The sequence below is a fragment of the Phocoena sinus genome, chromosome 18 (assembly GCF_008692025.1).
Source record: "Phocoena sinus isolate mPhoSin1 chromosome 18, mPhoSin1.pri, whole genome shotgun sequence".
In the NCBI taxonomy this organism is placed as follows: Eukaryota; Metazoa; Chordata; class Mammalia; order Artiodactyla; family Phocoenidae; genus Phocoena; species Phocoena sinus.
This window is the reverse complement of record NC_045780.1, coordinates 68,776,981-68,793,468: the sequence shown is the minus strand read 5'-3', so window position 1 is coordinate 68,793,468 and position 16,488 is coordinate 68,776,981. Positions and strand designations below refer to the sequence as shown.

Genomic DNA, 16,488 nt, shown 5'->3' with positions numbered 1-16,488 from the left:
CAAGTCTCAACCAGCAGTTCTCAAAGTGTGATCTGAGGACACCTGGCGGCGGGGGTGGGGTGCCCTGAGACCCTTTGAGAGGGTCTGCCAGGTCTTCCCTTTTCCAAATAGACTGTGCATGGGCCTGAAATTTCTTGGCAAACTTCCTCCAAGGCAGCTGATATGAGACTCCAATGGTCCTTAATTAAACCGAAGAGATTTTCAAACATATAAAACCATGCCACTTTTTTTTAATAGTTATTTTCATTAAAGATGCAATTTGCGTTAAATTTGAATGGATTTGTTATTTTTAAATGAATATTTAAAATTTTTAATTCCTCATACCATTAAAATCAACAGATACAAGCAAAAGCCCTTCGGGGTCCTCAATAATTTCTCAGCCTGTAAAGGGGTCCTGAGACCGGACAGTTTGGGAACCGCTGTGCCCAACAACCGTGGAGGCGAGCCGCCTCTCAGCATCCTCTGAGAGGCTGACTCCAGGCCCCCTTTTATAAAACACGCATACGTTCACGGTTTCCACGTGTGGGGACGCTAATTTTGTTTTCTGGGTCTCAGAGATCCAACGCTTGTACCCATTTTCCCGGCCCAAGTAAGGGCCCTCCCACAGGGAGGCACTGACAGTGTGGGGCGACCCTAGCGGGGGGTCGGCGACCTTGGCAGAGGTCGAGCCCGCGCGCGCGGGAGGCAAACGATGCTCCCGGCTGGCGGGAGTTCCCGCCAGTGGGCGAGGAGGCCGCGCCTGCGCGGCGCTGAGCCGGGTACCGACCCACGGTGAGCCTGACCGGGTAGTGGGGGACTGGGGACCTGCACTCACAGCCTCGGCAGCGCCGCTGCCGCCGCTCCGCGCGCCGCTCTCCTCAGCAGACGCAGCGCCATCTTGTCTGCGCGCGGGCCCCGCCCCCGCCATGTCCATCTCCGCTTCGTCCCGCCCCTGTCGCCACGCCCCCACGCCGCCGCGTCCCGAGCACGTCCTGCCCAGAGCCCTTGTCTCCACGCCCCGCCCCGTCCCCGCAAGCCACGCCCCCCTGCTCTTGCGCACCTTCCCCCTCCGGCTGTCAGAACTTCCAGGCTGTAACGCGAGGCAGAGCAGAGTCCGAATGGGTGGATTTTGGGGTGACTGAATCCAACCATTCCCGTGCTTCTGGGTTTTTAGGGCGGGTTTTGAGAGACCTTGCATTTTCCCAGCCAGACGTGGCCAGATTTTCTAGGGATTTCTTTGTTGTTTTTGTTTAAATACTATACCTAACAAAGATTGTGAGTCTCACCGTGTGCGTGCCTCGGTTAACAGTCAATCCATTATGGGACATATATGACTGTAATAGGGTCAGAATAGTTGCTGCTGGCAGCTTTCTGGGCCAGAGAAATGCTTGTTGAAGACACGGGGCAGCGAACACAGCGCTTCACTCCAACTCCTTCCTGCCAGTCTGTCAAAACTCGGGCTTCACAGTCAGGAGAATGCTAAGGTATTAAAACAGCTTACCAGCTGTGTGACTTTGGACAAATGACTTAAGCTCTCCCTGCTGAAGTTTCCTCCTGTAAGATGGGAATATGAATAGTACTCATAGGGTTATTATAAGGATATGTTGCGTTAATATACTGAGAGCGTAAAACTCTTCTGGCCCAGAACACATGCTCAGTAATGTTAATTACGTCTCATTATTATTATCATCACACCAATTCCTTTCTTAAAAATCTTTGGTGACTTCCAATGAGAAGTGTTAAAATGAAAAACAGAAACAAACAAAAAAAATGAAGAACAACCTTGAAAATTCCCTGAGCAGACAAAATCTGTTTCATCATACAAGCAAAGCCTAATTTAGCTTATTTTGCAAGACAACTTGACCTAGGTCATTTCTTGCTTATGCCTCTGGAAATCATAAGCAAAAACTTGAACTATTTCCCAAGGTAACCACTGACAAATTCCCTATATTGAAGAAAACTCTAGTATTGTAACCAATCACTGTGAAGAATAAACAGTCACTACTTCTCACTAAATAAGCTGCTTTATAACAATATATCCCTGAGCCTCATTCCATGTTTTTGTTTGAGTGCTCCCAGTTTGCAAAATGTCTTTTTGATGTGGGCACAATAAACTTTTACCAATTACTACTTTGGGGATTCATTGGGTTTACTTCTGTTATTTATGAAATTTTGACAGAAGCATTTAGAATAAAACCCCAGTTCTTCACCATGACCCTGAAGTCCTTACTCTATCTGGCCCCTGCCTGTCCCTTCAACCTTATCTCAGCCCTACCCATCTTCTTTCTGTGGGTTTTTTTTGTTTTTGTTATTTGTTTTTTTAGTGCGATAAGCCCCCTCCCACTTCAGGGCCTTTGCACATGCTGTTTCCTATCTCCAGAACGCTTATGGCTATACTGTCGCATCCTCCTGGACATTTACCCTACCTGCCACCTGCTCAAAGAGCCTGAGCTGACAACCCAAACTAGAGCATCCCCCTGGTCTATTTCACTGGCACAGCAACCTGATCATTTCTGTCACAGCCCTCATCACAATGTTTATCAGTTTGGGAATTTACTTTCTTATTGTTGCCTTTCCCCTGGTGGTTCTCAAGGTGGGAAGGAACTACTGCCCATAATCAGGTGGGCTTTCAGAGTGCATTATTGTCATTTAGGGCGCAGGGCTAGGGACGTTTGGGCAATCCCACTCATAGAAGGGCTGCTAGTGCTCTGGTCTAGAAACGCCATCTACAGGAATAGAATGTGAGCTCTTTGAGAGCAGGGACCCAGTATATCTTGTCATTGCTGTGTGCCCACAGCACCTGGCTCAATGACTTGTAACCTGTAGGTATTTAATAAATATAAGATGAAAATGTTCCTCTAGCCTCATTATAATTCTGAGAACTGCCATATGAGTTGTTATCCTTACTAAAAATGCCCTGGTCCTTATGGCTTTTTAGGTAAAATACAACCTCCAATGACTTATTTGCTAAATGATTCAATATCTTTCAGATTCTGCTTGAAGAAATTGTAGCTGTGCCCATTCTCACCAGCACTGCTGTGGTTTTGTGGGTTTTTTTTAAAGGTTTACTTTTATTTATTTATTTTTATTTTTTGGGCTTCCCTAGTGGCACAGTGGCTAAGAATCCACCTTCCAGGACATGGAAGCAACCTAAATGTCCATCGACAGATGAATGGATAAAGATGTGGCACACATATACAATGGAATTTTACTCAGCCATAAAAAGAAATGAAGTTGAGTTATTTGTAGTGAGGTGGATGGACCTGGAGTCTGTCATACAGAGTGAAGTAAGTCAGAAAGAGAAAAACAAATACCATATGCTAACACATATATATGGAATCTAAAAAAAAGAAAAAAAGGTCATGAAGAACCTAGGGGCAGGACAGGAATAAAGACACAGATGTAGAGAATGGACTTGAAGACATGGGGAGGGGGAAGGGGAAGCTGGGACAAAGTGAGAATGTGGCATGGACATATATACACTACCAAATGTAAAACCAACAGCTAGTGAGAAGCAGCCGCATAGCACAGGGATATCAGCTCGGTGCTTTGTGACCACCTAGAGGGGTGGGAAAGGGAGGGTGGGAGGGAGGGAGACGCAAGAGGGAAGAGATATGGGGATAAATGTATATGTATAGCTGATTCACTTTGTTATAAAGCAGAAACTAACACACCATTGTAAAGCAATTATACTCCAATAAGGATGTTTAAAAAAAAAGAATCCGCCTGCCAATGCAGAGGACACAGGTTCAAGCCCTGGTCCAGGAAGATCCCACATGCCACGGAGCAACTAAGCCCATGCACCACAACTACTGAGCCTGTGCTCTACAGCCTGCGAGCCACAACTACTGAGCCCGTGTGCCACAACTAATGAAGCCTGCGTGCCTAGAGCCCGTGCTCCACAACAAGAGAAGCCACCACAATGAGAAGCATGCGCAGCACAATGAAGAGTAGCCCCTGCTCGCCACAACTAGAGAAAGCCTACACACAGCAACAACCCAACGCAGCCAAAAGTAAAATAAATAAAATAAATTTATGGGCTTCCCTGGTGGCGCAGTGGTTGAGAGTCCGCCTGCTGATGCAGGGGACACGGGTTCGTGCCCTGGTCCGGGAAGATCCCACATGCTGCGGAGCGGCTGGGCCCGTGAGCCATGGCCACTGAGCCTGCGCGTCCGGAGCCTGTGCTCTGCAACGGGAGACGCCACAACAGTGAGAGGCCCGCATACCGCATAAAAATAAATAAATACATTTATTAAAAAAAAATTAAAAATCAATTCAAATAATACATTGCATAGAAAGAGCAAGATGCAAATTTACCCAAAGCCCGTTAAGCCTCAGGGCCACTGAGTTGCACTGGTCCCCTCCAAGTCCCCACCAATGTGTTCACAAGGGCATTTTTTTTTTTTTGTAAACTGTACCAAAGTAAAATATTTTAACTACCATTGGTTAAGACACTTTCTTTGTCTACTTCAACTGTTCCTCTCTTGGACTTCCTTTGTGTTGGGTGCCGTTGGAGTGGCTGCAGGTATTTTGGGAGTCTGGCCAAGGAGAAGATGAGCTGGGATATATTTGGTTTAGATTTAATAGAATACGTTTATGTGATCTGCAATCATTTCCATGTTTGGTTATTACTAGCAGTCCTAGTTTAGGAATGGCTTTCAGAAATTCTGCTATCCACTGTGCTGACTCACCAGCATAAAGATGCAAAGGTCAGAGGATGTGCCCCTGGGGCACCTGGCACCAGAAGTGTGAGTAGTAGAAGAGAAACAAAGTTTGAAAGGCATGGAGCCAGAGACCACCTGTGGAAAATTCTTCCAGTTAACAGAAATGTAAAATTGTAAAGAGAGAGTTTGGTTCTTATCTGTATCTGGCCAACATGGAAGCTCTCTCCTGTCTGGAATACACTCTAATAACATTGTGGTGGCTTTCGCAGTGTCGGCCCAGCTCGGCTAGGACCACTTCTCCCATAATTTCCTTGCCTGTGTGGTACCGGGTTGGGGTCATTCACAAGAGACATTTGCACGAGCTCTGGAAGGTGGAGGTGAAGCAGCAGGTCACGTGTGCTCACCCTGCTGACACGGGGCAGTCAGTGTTAACTTCCTCTCTTTTGAGATTATCTACAGATCTCATTACGTTGATATCCACCCATTTTTTTCAACTCAAACATTTATCGACATGATTCCTGACCTCAAGAAGCTAATCTGAATGAAATTCAGTCACGTGCTACAACATGGATGGACCTTGAGGACATCATGCTAAGTGAAATAAGCAAGTCACAAAAGGACAGATGCTGTACAATTTCACTTATATGAGTTTCCTAGTCAAATTCATAGAGACATAACGGAGAATGGGGGTTGCCAGGGGCTGGAGGGAGGGGAAATAGAGAGTTAGTGTCTAATGGGTACAGAGTTCAGTTTTGAAAGATGAAAACAGTTCTGGGAACGGATGGTGGTGATGGTTGCACAACAGTGTGAATGTACTTAATGCCACTGAGCTGCACACGTAATATGGTTAAAATGGTGAATTTTATGATGTTCATATTTTACCAAATAAGAAAAAAGATTTTATTTCTTTTTATCTTTATTTATTTATCTTCAAACGGAAGTATAGTTGATTTATAATATTATGTTAGTTTCAGGTGTAAAAAACATAGTAATTCAATATTTTTATATATTACACTCCATTTAAAGTTATTATAAAATATTGGTTATATTCCCTGTGCCATACATTACATCCTTGTATGTTATTTATTTTATACCTAGTAGTTATACCTCATAATCCCCTTTCTTTATCTTGCCCCTCCCCCCTTCCCTCTCCCCGTTGGTAACCACTAGTTTGTTCTCTGTGTCCATGAGTCTGTTTCCATTTTCTTATATTCATTCATGTTTTATTTTTTAGATTCCACATATAAACGAAACCATCCAGTATTTACTTGTCTTTCTCTGTCTTACTTCACTAAGCATAATACCCTCCAGGTCCATCCATGTTGTTGCAAAAGGCAATTTTTTATTCTTTTTTTTTATAGCTGAGTAATATTCCATTGTATGTATACACCACATCTTTATCCATTCACCTGTTGATGGACGCTGAGGTTGCGTCCATATCTTAGCTATTGTGAATAATGCTGCTATGAATATTGGGTTGCATATATCTTTTCTAATTAGGGTTTCCATTTTCTTTGCATAAGAAAATGCAAACAGGAGTGGAATTGCTGGATCATATGTAGTTCTATTTTTAATTTTTTAAAAAGGACATTTTGAAAAGAAGCTATCCATGAAAGAGGTAGACAGGTGTAAGTGGGAAAAATAGGTGGGTTCTGAGGTCTGCTGGTGATATGGAGAAAAGGGATATGGAAATAGAAAGGATGCTGCAATTCCCTCTATGTGAGAGGGTCAGGGAAACCAGTAGGCTCTGCAGAGATGGGATAGCTCCCGGGACGTGGAAAGTGAGCCTGAAAGTGTTAGGAGAAAAGCAGAGAAAGCAGAGAGAACACTGCTCCAGATTGTAAACCACAGGAATGCCCAAGTCTCAACCAATGTTGCCCTACAATATACACGTCTCCTGAGTGGAAACACGTTACATTGTTACCACGTGGTGTTATAAATGTCATGAAACTCGAATAACTCTCACCGTTAATCGTCGAAATATTGAGTTTTTGTACTGGCTCAACTACAACTACAGTTTTGGGAAACAGTCACACACCCAAGGAGATAGTGGATAAAAATATCTGATCAAACCATGGTTTACTATAACCATTTCGAGCTTAAATAACCATTTAAAGCCATAAGTTAGGAAAATGAAGCTGCATTATTCTTTTGTTACAAACACCAAAGCCTCTTTATCATAATTCATTTCCCCCTTCCTTTTGGTGTCTGGCTGATGTAGGTTATTTTCGCCAAAGTTGCGTCTCAAAGGCTGGAGGGCCAGTGTCACTGATTCAAGACTTCAGAATGTTGCGCTTAGAAAGAGGAATATTAGAGGTTCTGTGGAATAATTTTTCAACAGTGGCATAGATGGAACTACACTCTGAAATCATCCATCCCTCCTGCTGCTCTGATACAAAACCCTCCCAGCCTTACCTCCTGGCAGGCGCTGCCTTTGATAAGGTGATGACTATGTCTGGCTTTCTTGGGGAGACAGGAGACTGTCTCTCAAATTTAGGCCAAATGCAAAATAACTAGAGACCACATTGTGGACCTTCTGAGCCTTAGCTTTCTCTTTATAAACTGAGGAAGTTAGACTAGCTGACCTCTAAAATTCCTTCTGGCTCATCAAATGCTGATTGTGTAAGATCCTTTTCTAATCTCAGCCTCCAAAACTGTGCTGCAGTGCCCCCTAGTGTCATAGGCAGGTTTCCCCCTGCTTCCCACACACACTCTCGGGACTCTCCCGACCCTTCCCCTGATCCACTTTCTTTTTTACAAAGCACTTATCCATTTCTAAATTACTAGATAATAGGCTTATTTGTAATGTCTTTGTTGAATGTAAGCCCTATGAGAACAGGGATTTTTGCCTGTTTTGTTCATTGGTGTATCCCAAGCCCCTGGAACATATCCTGGCACAGGGCAGATGTTTAGAATTAATTTGTCCAACTCAAAGTGTTGAATCTTGAGGCATCCTCTGCCAAGATTATCCTTTACATCAGGGAGTCTCCAACCCCTGGGCCACAGACCTGCAGCAGTCTGTGGCCTGTTAGGAACTGGGCTGCACAGCAGGAGGTGAGCAGCGGGCCAGCAAACGAAGCTTCATCTGTATTTACAGCTGCTCTCCATCACTTGCACTACCACCTGAGCTCCGCCTCCTGTCAGCATTCTGGTGAGTTGTATAATTATTTCATTATATAGTACAACATAATAATGATAGAAATAAGTGCACAATAAATGTAATGCGCTTGAATCATCCCCAAACCATCACCCCATCCGTGGAAAAACTGTCTTCCACGAAACCAGTCCTTGGTGCCAAAAAGGTTGGGGGCTGCTGCTTTACATAATTTTCCCTGTTATTTTTTTTTTTTTTTTTTTTTTTTTTGCGGTACGCGGGCCTCTCACTGTTGTGGCCTCTCCTGCTGCGGAGCACAGGCTCCGGACGCGCAGGCTCAGCGGCCATGGCTCATGGGCCCAGCCGCTCCGCGGCACGTGGGATCTTCCCGGACCAGGGCACGAACCCGTGTCCCCTGCATCGGCAGGCGGACTCTCAACCACTGCGCCACCAGGGAAGCCCTCCCTGTTATTTTAATTTACTTTATATGTTAAAAGTTATCTTCAGTTGCTGTTTCTTAATTGCCTACATGGTGGGCTGAATAATAGCCCAGAAGATGTCTGCATGCTAATTTCCAGAACCTGTGAATATGTTATTTTGCAGTTTTGATGAAATAAGGATCTTGAGATGGGGAGATTATCCTGGATCATGTAGGTGGGCCCAATGTAATCACAGGGTCCTTGGGACAGGGAAGCAAGAGGATCAGAGTCAGAACAAGATGTGACATGGACTCAAGGTCAGAGTGATGAGAGGCCACAAGGCAAGGAATGTAAGCAGCCTCTAGAAGCTGGAGACAGCGAGGAAACGGCTTCTCCCCTCCGGCCTCCAGGAGGGACACAGCCTTGCCGCCACCTTGATTTTAACCCCATGAGAGCTATTTTGGACTTGTGACCTCCAGAACCCTAAGATAATAAAGCTGTGTTGTTTTAAGCCACCAAGGTTGTGGTCATTTAATACAGCAGCAACAAGAAATGAATATACTTGAAACGGAGCAGGACCCTGTGGTCCTTCCCCCTCACGTCCTCCACCTACCTTTGTCTATGGAAAAACTTTAGCCAAATAAGTTTAATCAGAGAAGTGAGAAAACGCAGAAACAAAGGAAAACAGTTCAACAAGACTGAATAATAATAGTTTAGTCATTAGCATAGTCAAGGACCTGTTTTATAGCTACTGAAACCCTCACCAGGTGGAAGAAGTTAACTACATGATGACCAGACTGTAGCCATGACATAAGCTGCCACAATTCCGAGAACTGGCCTCAAGGAAATGGGAAAAAACTGACCCCCGGAAAGGAAGACTAACTGTCCTTAAAACAATCAAGATGATGCCAGTCAGACCACCAGTGACCAACTTCAAGATGACCGTCAGAGCTGACTGTGCTGTTTCTACATGTAGCCCCCTCCCTCCATCTATAAAAGCTCTTGCCCACTGGCTGTCAGTGAAGGGGAGTCGGCCTTTAGACAGGTGTCCACACCTCCCCTCGCCCCCGTTGCCGGCCTCTGAAATAAAGCAAACTTTCCTTTCCACCAACATTGCCTCTTTATTGGCTTTTGAGTGGCAAGCAGCCAGACCCCACTTTCAGTAACACACCTAGTAAAAAGAAAACCTTCCCAAGCACACCTCCACAGACAAACTGGCTCTTAAAGAGTGCTTTTAACGCCAGTGCCAAGTCCAAAGTGACACTGTTGGTTCAAATGACCACAAATGTCTCTGTTAGTGTCAGACAGAATCAACAAACTTTTGCTCTGGCCAGAACCTCCTTGACTGAAAGTTTCTAAAGAGAGCAGCTTAAGTAATTTTTCATGCCAGAATTGGAATCCCTTTTCTGTATGTCATTTGAAAAGGACTCTCCACCCATGAACTGATTAAATAGAGACACCAAGCACTTACCACTGCCTGAAGTCACATTATACACTTATTTGCTTATTGTCTCCCATTTCTGTCATTCATTTATTTATGGTGTGCTGCTTTCCATTAGAATGTAAGCCCCATGAGGGTGGGAACTGAGTTTACTTTGTTTGCTACTGTATTTTCAATGCCTAAAATGATGCCTGAGACACAGTAGATGCTAGATAAATATTTGTTGAGTGAATGGCTGGGAAGTTGACTTGCTAAGAAGATGTAAGAAATCCTTCAGCACCACTTTGCCCTACCTCTGAGAAAAAACAAATGATAGCAATTCAAATGCAGCTGAAAATGATGAGATTAAGAAAAAAAAAAAAAAAGCAAGCAGTCCCAGGTTGTTAGTTTTGAGTGATGGGAGGAAATGAAGGAGTCACATGAGGATAAGAGTGAGAATGCAGGTGGCACAGGAGTTACAGCCAGGCTTCAAAATGATCCCTTGCCTGTCTCTTCACAAATTACGCATTGAGGAAATAAAAGAGATATTTGCCTACTATAAGAGTCTTTTAGGTCCAGCAATCCCACTGCTGGAGTGGGATATCCGGAGAAAACTATAATTCGAAAAGATATATGCACTCCTATGTTTGTTGCAGCACTATTCACAATAGCCAAGACATGGAAGCAAACTAAATGTCCGTCGACAGAGGAATGGATAAAGAAGATGTGCTACATACATACAATGGAATATTACTTAGCCATAAAAAGAATGAAATAATGCCATTTGCCACAGCGTGGATGAACCTAGAGATTATCATACCAAGTGAAGTAAGCCAGACAGAGAAAGCCAAATATCATGATATCACTTATATGTGGAATCTAAAAAAATGATACAAATGAACTTGTTTACAAAACAGAAACAGACCCACAGACATAGAAAACAAATGTATGGTTACCAAAGGGTAATGGTGGGGAGATAAATTAGGAGTTTGGAATTAACATATACACACTACTATATATAAAATAGATAACCAAAAAGGACCTACTGTATAGCACAGGGAACTATACTCAGTATTTTACAATAACCAATAAGGGAAAAGAGTCTGAAAAATAATATATATATACACACACACACACACACACACACATATATATATATAAAAAACTGAATCACTTTGCTGTATACCTGAAACTAACACAACATTGTAAACCAACTATACTTCAATTAAAAAAAAAAATCTATTAGGAATTTTGGTTATTAACGTATGGAGCCAGGGAGAGAGGCCCATGTCTTGGCCACTACCAGGTAGCCCTAAGAAAAGTAAACAGTAAAGATGTTAAAAAAAAAAAAGTAAATAGTAATAACGTGAAAGAACTAATGTGCAAGGTTATTGCCTATATCATGGTTTATTATCACAAAATATTGGGGAAAAAAAATCTAAATGTTCATCACCAGGGAACCGATTTTTTAGAGTATGGTACATGAAACAACAGAAAAGTATGCAACCATATAAAGAATAAGGAAATAAATTATTTCCTTAATATTTTATTTCCTTATTCTTTTTACTAATATAATGTATACAATGTAATATAATGTACTAATATAGAAACTATTTTGTTATGTATAATAGAAGACATTGCTAGTGAAAAAAACAAGGCACAGAACAATTGTATTATATTCTATCTTTTGTGTAAAAAGAAGAGTAAAATAAAAATATGTTTCATATTTTCTTATAGTCAATTATTTTAAAACTCTGAAAGGATAAAATAATGCTGCTAATGACAGGGATTACCTGTTGGAGAAGGCAGGAACAAGGCAAATGGAGAAAGGGAAGGGAAAGGTTTTCATTGTATCCCTTTTGCAATTTTAAAACTTTTGAAAAAAAAAAAACTTTTGAATCATATATATGTAATATTTATTCAAAACACTAAAGTTAAATCATATAAACAATAAAGCAAACAGAAGAAAAGAGAAACCACAGTCTCACCCAGCTAGACCTGGGTCCCTAACTCAACCTGATGCAGAGCTCCCTGCACCGTGTTTGTATGTGGACAGTGGGATACCATATGCATTTTAGCATCTTTGTGGCCACTGAGCTCTGTGTCTGTTTCATATCCCATATTGGATTAAAAACTCCCAAAGTCCCAGCCTGTTTCCTGGAGTGAGGGCCCAGGGACTTGCACAGCTGACAGAGTCTTCACAGCTTTTTTTTTTTTTTTTTTTGGGTACATGGGCCTCTCACTGTTGTGGCCTCTCCCGTTGCGGAGCACAGGCTCTGGACGCGCAGGCTCAGCGGTCGTGGCTCACGGGCCCAGCCGCTCCGCGGCATGTGGGATCTTCCCAGACCAGGGCACGAACCCGTGTCCCCCGCATCGGCAGGCGGACTCTCAACCACTGCGCCACCAGGGAAGCCCCGTCTTCACAGCTTTTATGGACAGGAGACTTGATAAAATGTGTAACGTTGAAACATAATGAAAGCTGGTTGGTTAAGACCCTCTGGCTTTGGTGGAATAATCTTTAATGCACCAGACAAGAAGATTGCTAACCAGCCTTATTACTGACAATTTCCTAATATCCCTGATAGGGCAGGTAGGTGATTTGAGGATTATCCAGACGCTGACAAATCCCCTGGGCCCTGACAGTCTCGTTTACAAAAGAATCAAATCTGTTTATTGCTGATGATAGATGGTATGCCTTAAGGTTTGCTTGTAAGTAACATGTGCGTTGCTTTTTATTTTTTCTTTTCTTTTGGCAACAGGAACCAAACTTGGATTCATCCTGATAAACTGGGCATTTGGGGCTTTATGTGATGTAACTGCTCTGAACAGTTTCCTAATCCCCACTTACTAAACCTTTGCACCCCAGCTCACGATGGCATAAATGGCCTTGATCCAGGTCAAAATGGTCCATGTAACCAAAGAGCCTACTCTTGTGGCTGACATTCACTAATCACTCTTCCTCGTTTTTATTTGTTGTTCGGAGAATTATTTAAAACAAAAGGACAAAGCACGTCTTGAACTTGTAGGTGTGACAAGCTGAACTCTTCATTTGTCTCTGTATTCCTTGCAACAGGTACAGTAGCTAACACACTGGAGATTCTCAAAACCAGTTTTGGGATTGCCTTGTTCATAAACTATCATCATTTCTGCAGTGAAATGTTCTTAGATTTCTAAATTTTAGCAAACTACAATTGGAAACCCAAATAGAGACTAACTTAAATTAGCTCTGTCATTCCTTTTGATTTATAAGAAGTAGAACGTCATCTGCCAAATTCTAAACCTATGCATATTGTTAGTATTTAATCTTATCCATAACATCTCAATGAATGTGGTTATTTTTTTAAAGTGTTGCTGCATAAGAAAAATTTTCTAAGCATAAGTTAATATCTCACTTAGCAAGATCTGCCTGACCCTTGATCTTATGACTATTCTCCTATGTAAGTTGCACCTGAAACCGATACACTAGCCCAGACCCCGAGGGAACTCTGGGCACATATACTTTTTTTTTGGAGGGGGAGGCACCTATACTTCTGCAGTTTGCATACTAGTCTAGGGATCCACGAGGACCTGCCTGGTGAAGAACGTAATCGTTGGTATCCAAACTCATCCTATCCCATCTGTAATATTCTTCATTCTAATTTTCTGCTTAATGAAACAATACAGCTAGCCATAGGATTTCCAGCCTTCAAACAAGGCCCCTTCTGAAGGTTTTGTCATCAGTTTTCTCAAAATTAGAGGAGTTTTAGGATTCCAGAAGTTGAAAATGCCCAACTGCTAAATGTCTCTGTCTCTCTTTTTAAAATTCCATTTAGTATTCAGTATATGTTCATTATAGACAAATTGAAACCTATGGAAATAGGTTCTTATTTCTTATGGAAATAAATCAATAGGGACATAGGGAAGTTAACACCCAAAGGTAATTGTTAATATTCTGATGGCTTCCTTATAGACATGTTCTTATGCATTTTTCTCTCTGTGTGTGTGCGTGTATGTGTGTATCTCTTTTTCTCTCTCCAGAAATGGATAATTAACTTATATAGATAGACACACACATACACATATATCTTAAAAATAACATCACATATAGATTGTTTTAAAACTTGTGTTTTTCCTCTCAGTAAATCACTGAAACATATATTTTAGGTAATATGGTAACTCTCCAACCCACATGGAGATACTCATACTTTTGTGGAAAAAAAATCAAACAAAATACATATATAAAAATACCAAAGACAAATCCAGAGAGAGACCCTATGTAAGCTGTGAAAATGAGTTCAGAGTATTAGGAAATTACTTTTTTCTAATTCAAAATTTTTTACTCTGGTAAACTTTGAAAAATATTTTTCACACTGTAAAATTTTTATAGGAACACAGCTAGGAAATTCTCCTATTGTCATGCAATCCTAAGCTTAAAGTTTGCAAAATCTAGTTTTTGCTTCTTCTTTTTCTTCTTCTTTTTTTATTTTAAGCCTTTTAATTTAACTTATTGACCCCAGTATTTTTGCTACATCCATTGCTAGGATCAAATCGTTATTCTTTTCAAAAGCATTCCTTTAACCTGAGGTCAAACAAATGTGAAATATGAGGAAGTTATAAATAGACTGAAATCTAGAACAACCATAACCTTGATGTACTTTATCTAAATTTTTATAACTTTGAAGTGCACCGAATACAGAAAGAATGCAGAGCTTTTCTTTTCCAGCCAGAGAAACCACACACACAAAAAGAATAAAAAATGATCTCTTTCTCATTTCTGTAGTCAATTTCTCAACCCAAAAAAAGAAAGTGGGGGATGATTTAAGTCAATCCAACAAAAATAAACTGTTGCTACTGTTTATTGAGAAAATAATTCCTTGAGATTTCTTTTTCCCCAAAGAACTACAAAAAAAAAAAAATCATAAAGAAGATCTCTGGCTTAGTTTATTTCCTAGAGGAAAAATTGTTTAACATCTGTTTATTTTGTAAAACCTACCAATAGCAAGTGGGCCCATAAAATTCCCCCCTTTTTTGTGTGTGGTGGGAAAGAAGCAGGCGGCAGGCTAAGTTTGGCCTGCAGTTGGAATATAGTTTGCTGCCTGGAATTGCCCAGTCTTGTTTGGTTTCTATAAGATTCCCAAGGTCCATGAACTCATGTGTCCCAGATGAATAGCCCAAAGGGAGAGGCTTGGGTTGGATGGTTGGAGTGAGACCAGACAGTGGAAGACTTTGAAATCCAGGCAGTAGAGTCTAGACTTGACTCTCTGTGCAGTGGATTGGGTTGACTCCAGTTCTCCCCCCTCTCTACATTTACACCTTTCCATAGGCTCAGAGTAGGTACGGTATCTCTCCTTGTCCCTTGACTTTGCGCTTGGACAGTGACGACAGTGTATCAGTTCCAGCTCTAGAACTGGATCTTTCTGCATCATTGTGAGAAGAGCACACCCTGGCAAAGCCCACCAGGAAGAAGCAGAGGGGGAGGAAGGACCCGTGGAACAGAGCTTCCCCACAGACCTGCAGTAGAAACAAACCTGCCCCAGCAGAGAGCAGAGCCCCCAGCCCAGTCCAGGCTGGCTGAACCTCAGCAGACATATAAACGCTTGCCACTAATAAGTACCCATTGTGTTACACCCGAGTTTTGGAAGGCTCTGCTGTGCTGCATCATTGCACTAATACAAACTGATACACACCTTTAACCAAAATAAAAATCATTAAAAAATTTTTTAAGAACCTATACTTTAGGGAGTTTAACGTGTGGCTGTGTACAGGATGGACGAGATGGGGCAGAGATAGTATAGTAATCCGCCTGTCAGGTGATGAGCCCAGAACACGTGTGGAGGCAGCAGGTACAGGATGAGGCAAGACACTGACAAAGGATTCATGGCTAGAGAAATGCAAATTATGTAAAACGAGATTCCCCTTTACACCCACAACACAGGAAAAATTAGAAAGTCAGATGATAGCAATTGCTGAGAACGGTGTAGGGAGATGGAAATTAGCATGCAATGCAGATGGCAGTGTAGACTATGCTATCTTCCGGAGAGCAGCTCAGCAGAACTCAGTAAAATTCCTATGTGTACACCCCATGACCCAGCAATCCCATGCCTGGGTGCAACTCAGAAGTTTGCCCAGGTCCGTAAGAGGAGGTAGATAAGGATGCTCATCCCAGCAGTTTGTGGGAGCAGGCTGTTGGCGACAACCTAGTAACATCAAAGGGAAGGGCAGACAAACTGTGCTGGGTGCAACCTGTTGGGGGCTATGCAGCAGTTAGTAATGAACAAGAGGTATGTATAGCTGCATGGGTAGGTCATGCTGTGGAGGAGAGAAAAATGAAAAGAGAATGAGACCCATAGCCCAATACTGTATGTATGTACATATGTAGGGATGTGTGTATGTATATATATATATATGTATATATAAATATATGCCTGTATTTTTCAGAATTATGTACATATGGACATATTCAAGGACATACACCAAACATATTACAGGAGGATGGAGTAAAGTGGGAATGGGAGTGAGGTTTGGAAATAAAGAAAAAAATAAGAGAAGGGTCTTACATATATAGATGATACTAGTAGAATTAGCTAAATTCTGGTACCTGAATTCCAAACATATGGGTGTGAACTTTCATCAGAGAAAGTGGTGGCAGCTTCCAGACTGGAGGGGAACTTGAGTGAAGGGACAGGACTAGAGGTGGTTTGAGAGCTCGCCATAGAGTGTTACTACTGGAGCTCTAATATGAATGAACTTTCATTCGATAAATATGTGACTTCACTGGTTCTTCCATTGCAGTATATCCCATTTGTGCCAGCTATCAATTTATTGCCTCTCAGGGCTCCAAATCCACCTTACTTTGCCCTGCCCTGTGACACTGGAGCTGGAACCCTGTAAACATGTCTCCTTTGCCTCCTGTCCCAATGGTAAGTTTTATCA

The 16,488-nt window shown here is 42.1% G+C and overlaps 1 protein-coding gene across 3 annotated transcripts in view; it reads right to left on the bottom strand.

The window, feature by feature from the left end:
- The window catches only part of CLYBL (citrate lyase beta like), a 251,284-nt gene extending 250,374 nt beyond the window's left edge, over positions 1 to 910 (bottom strand). For 2 of the 3 annotated variants that reach the window (XM_032611653.1, XM_032611652.1), the window contains exon 1: positions 815 to 890. In XM_032611653.1, coding sequence (XP_032467544.1) covers positions 815 to 876 — 62 coding nt within the window. In that variant the 5' untranslated portion in view covers positions 877 to 890. Of the gene's footprint in view, positions 1 to 814 lie in introns of all 3 variants that reach the window. The other variant, XM_032611651.1, reaches the window with a different exon arrangement.
- Positions 911 to 16,488: the final 15,578 nt, after the last annotated feature.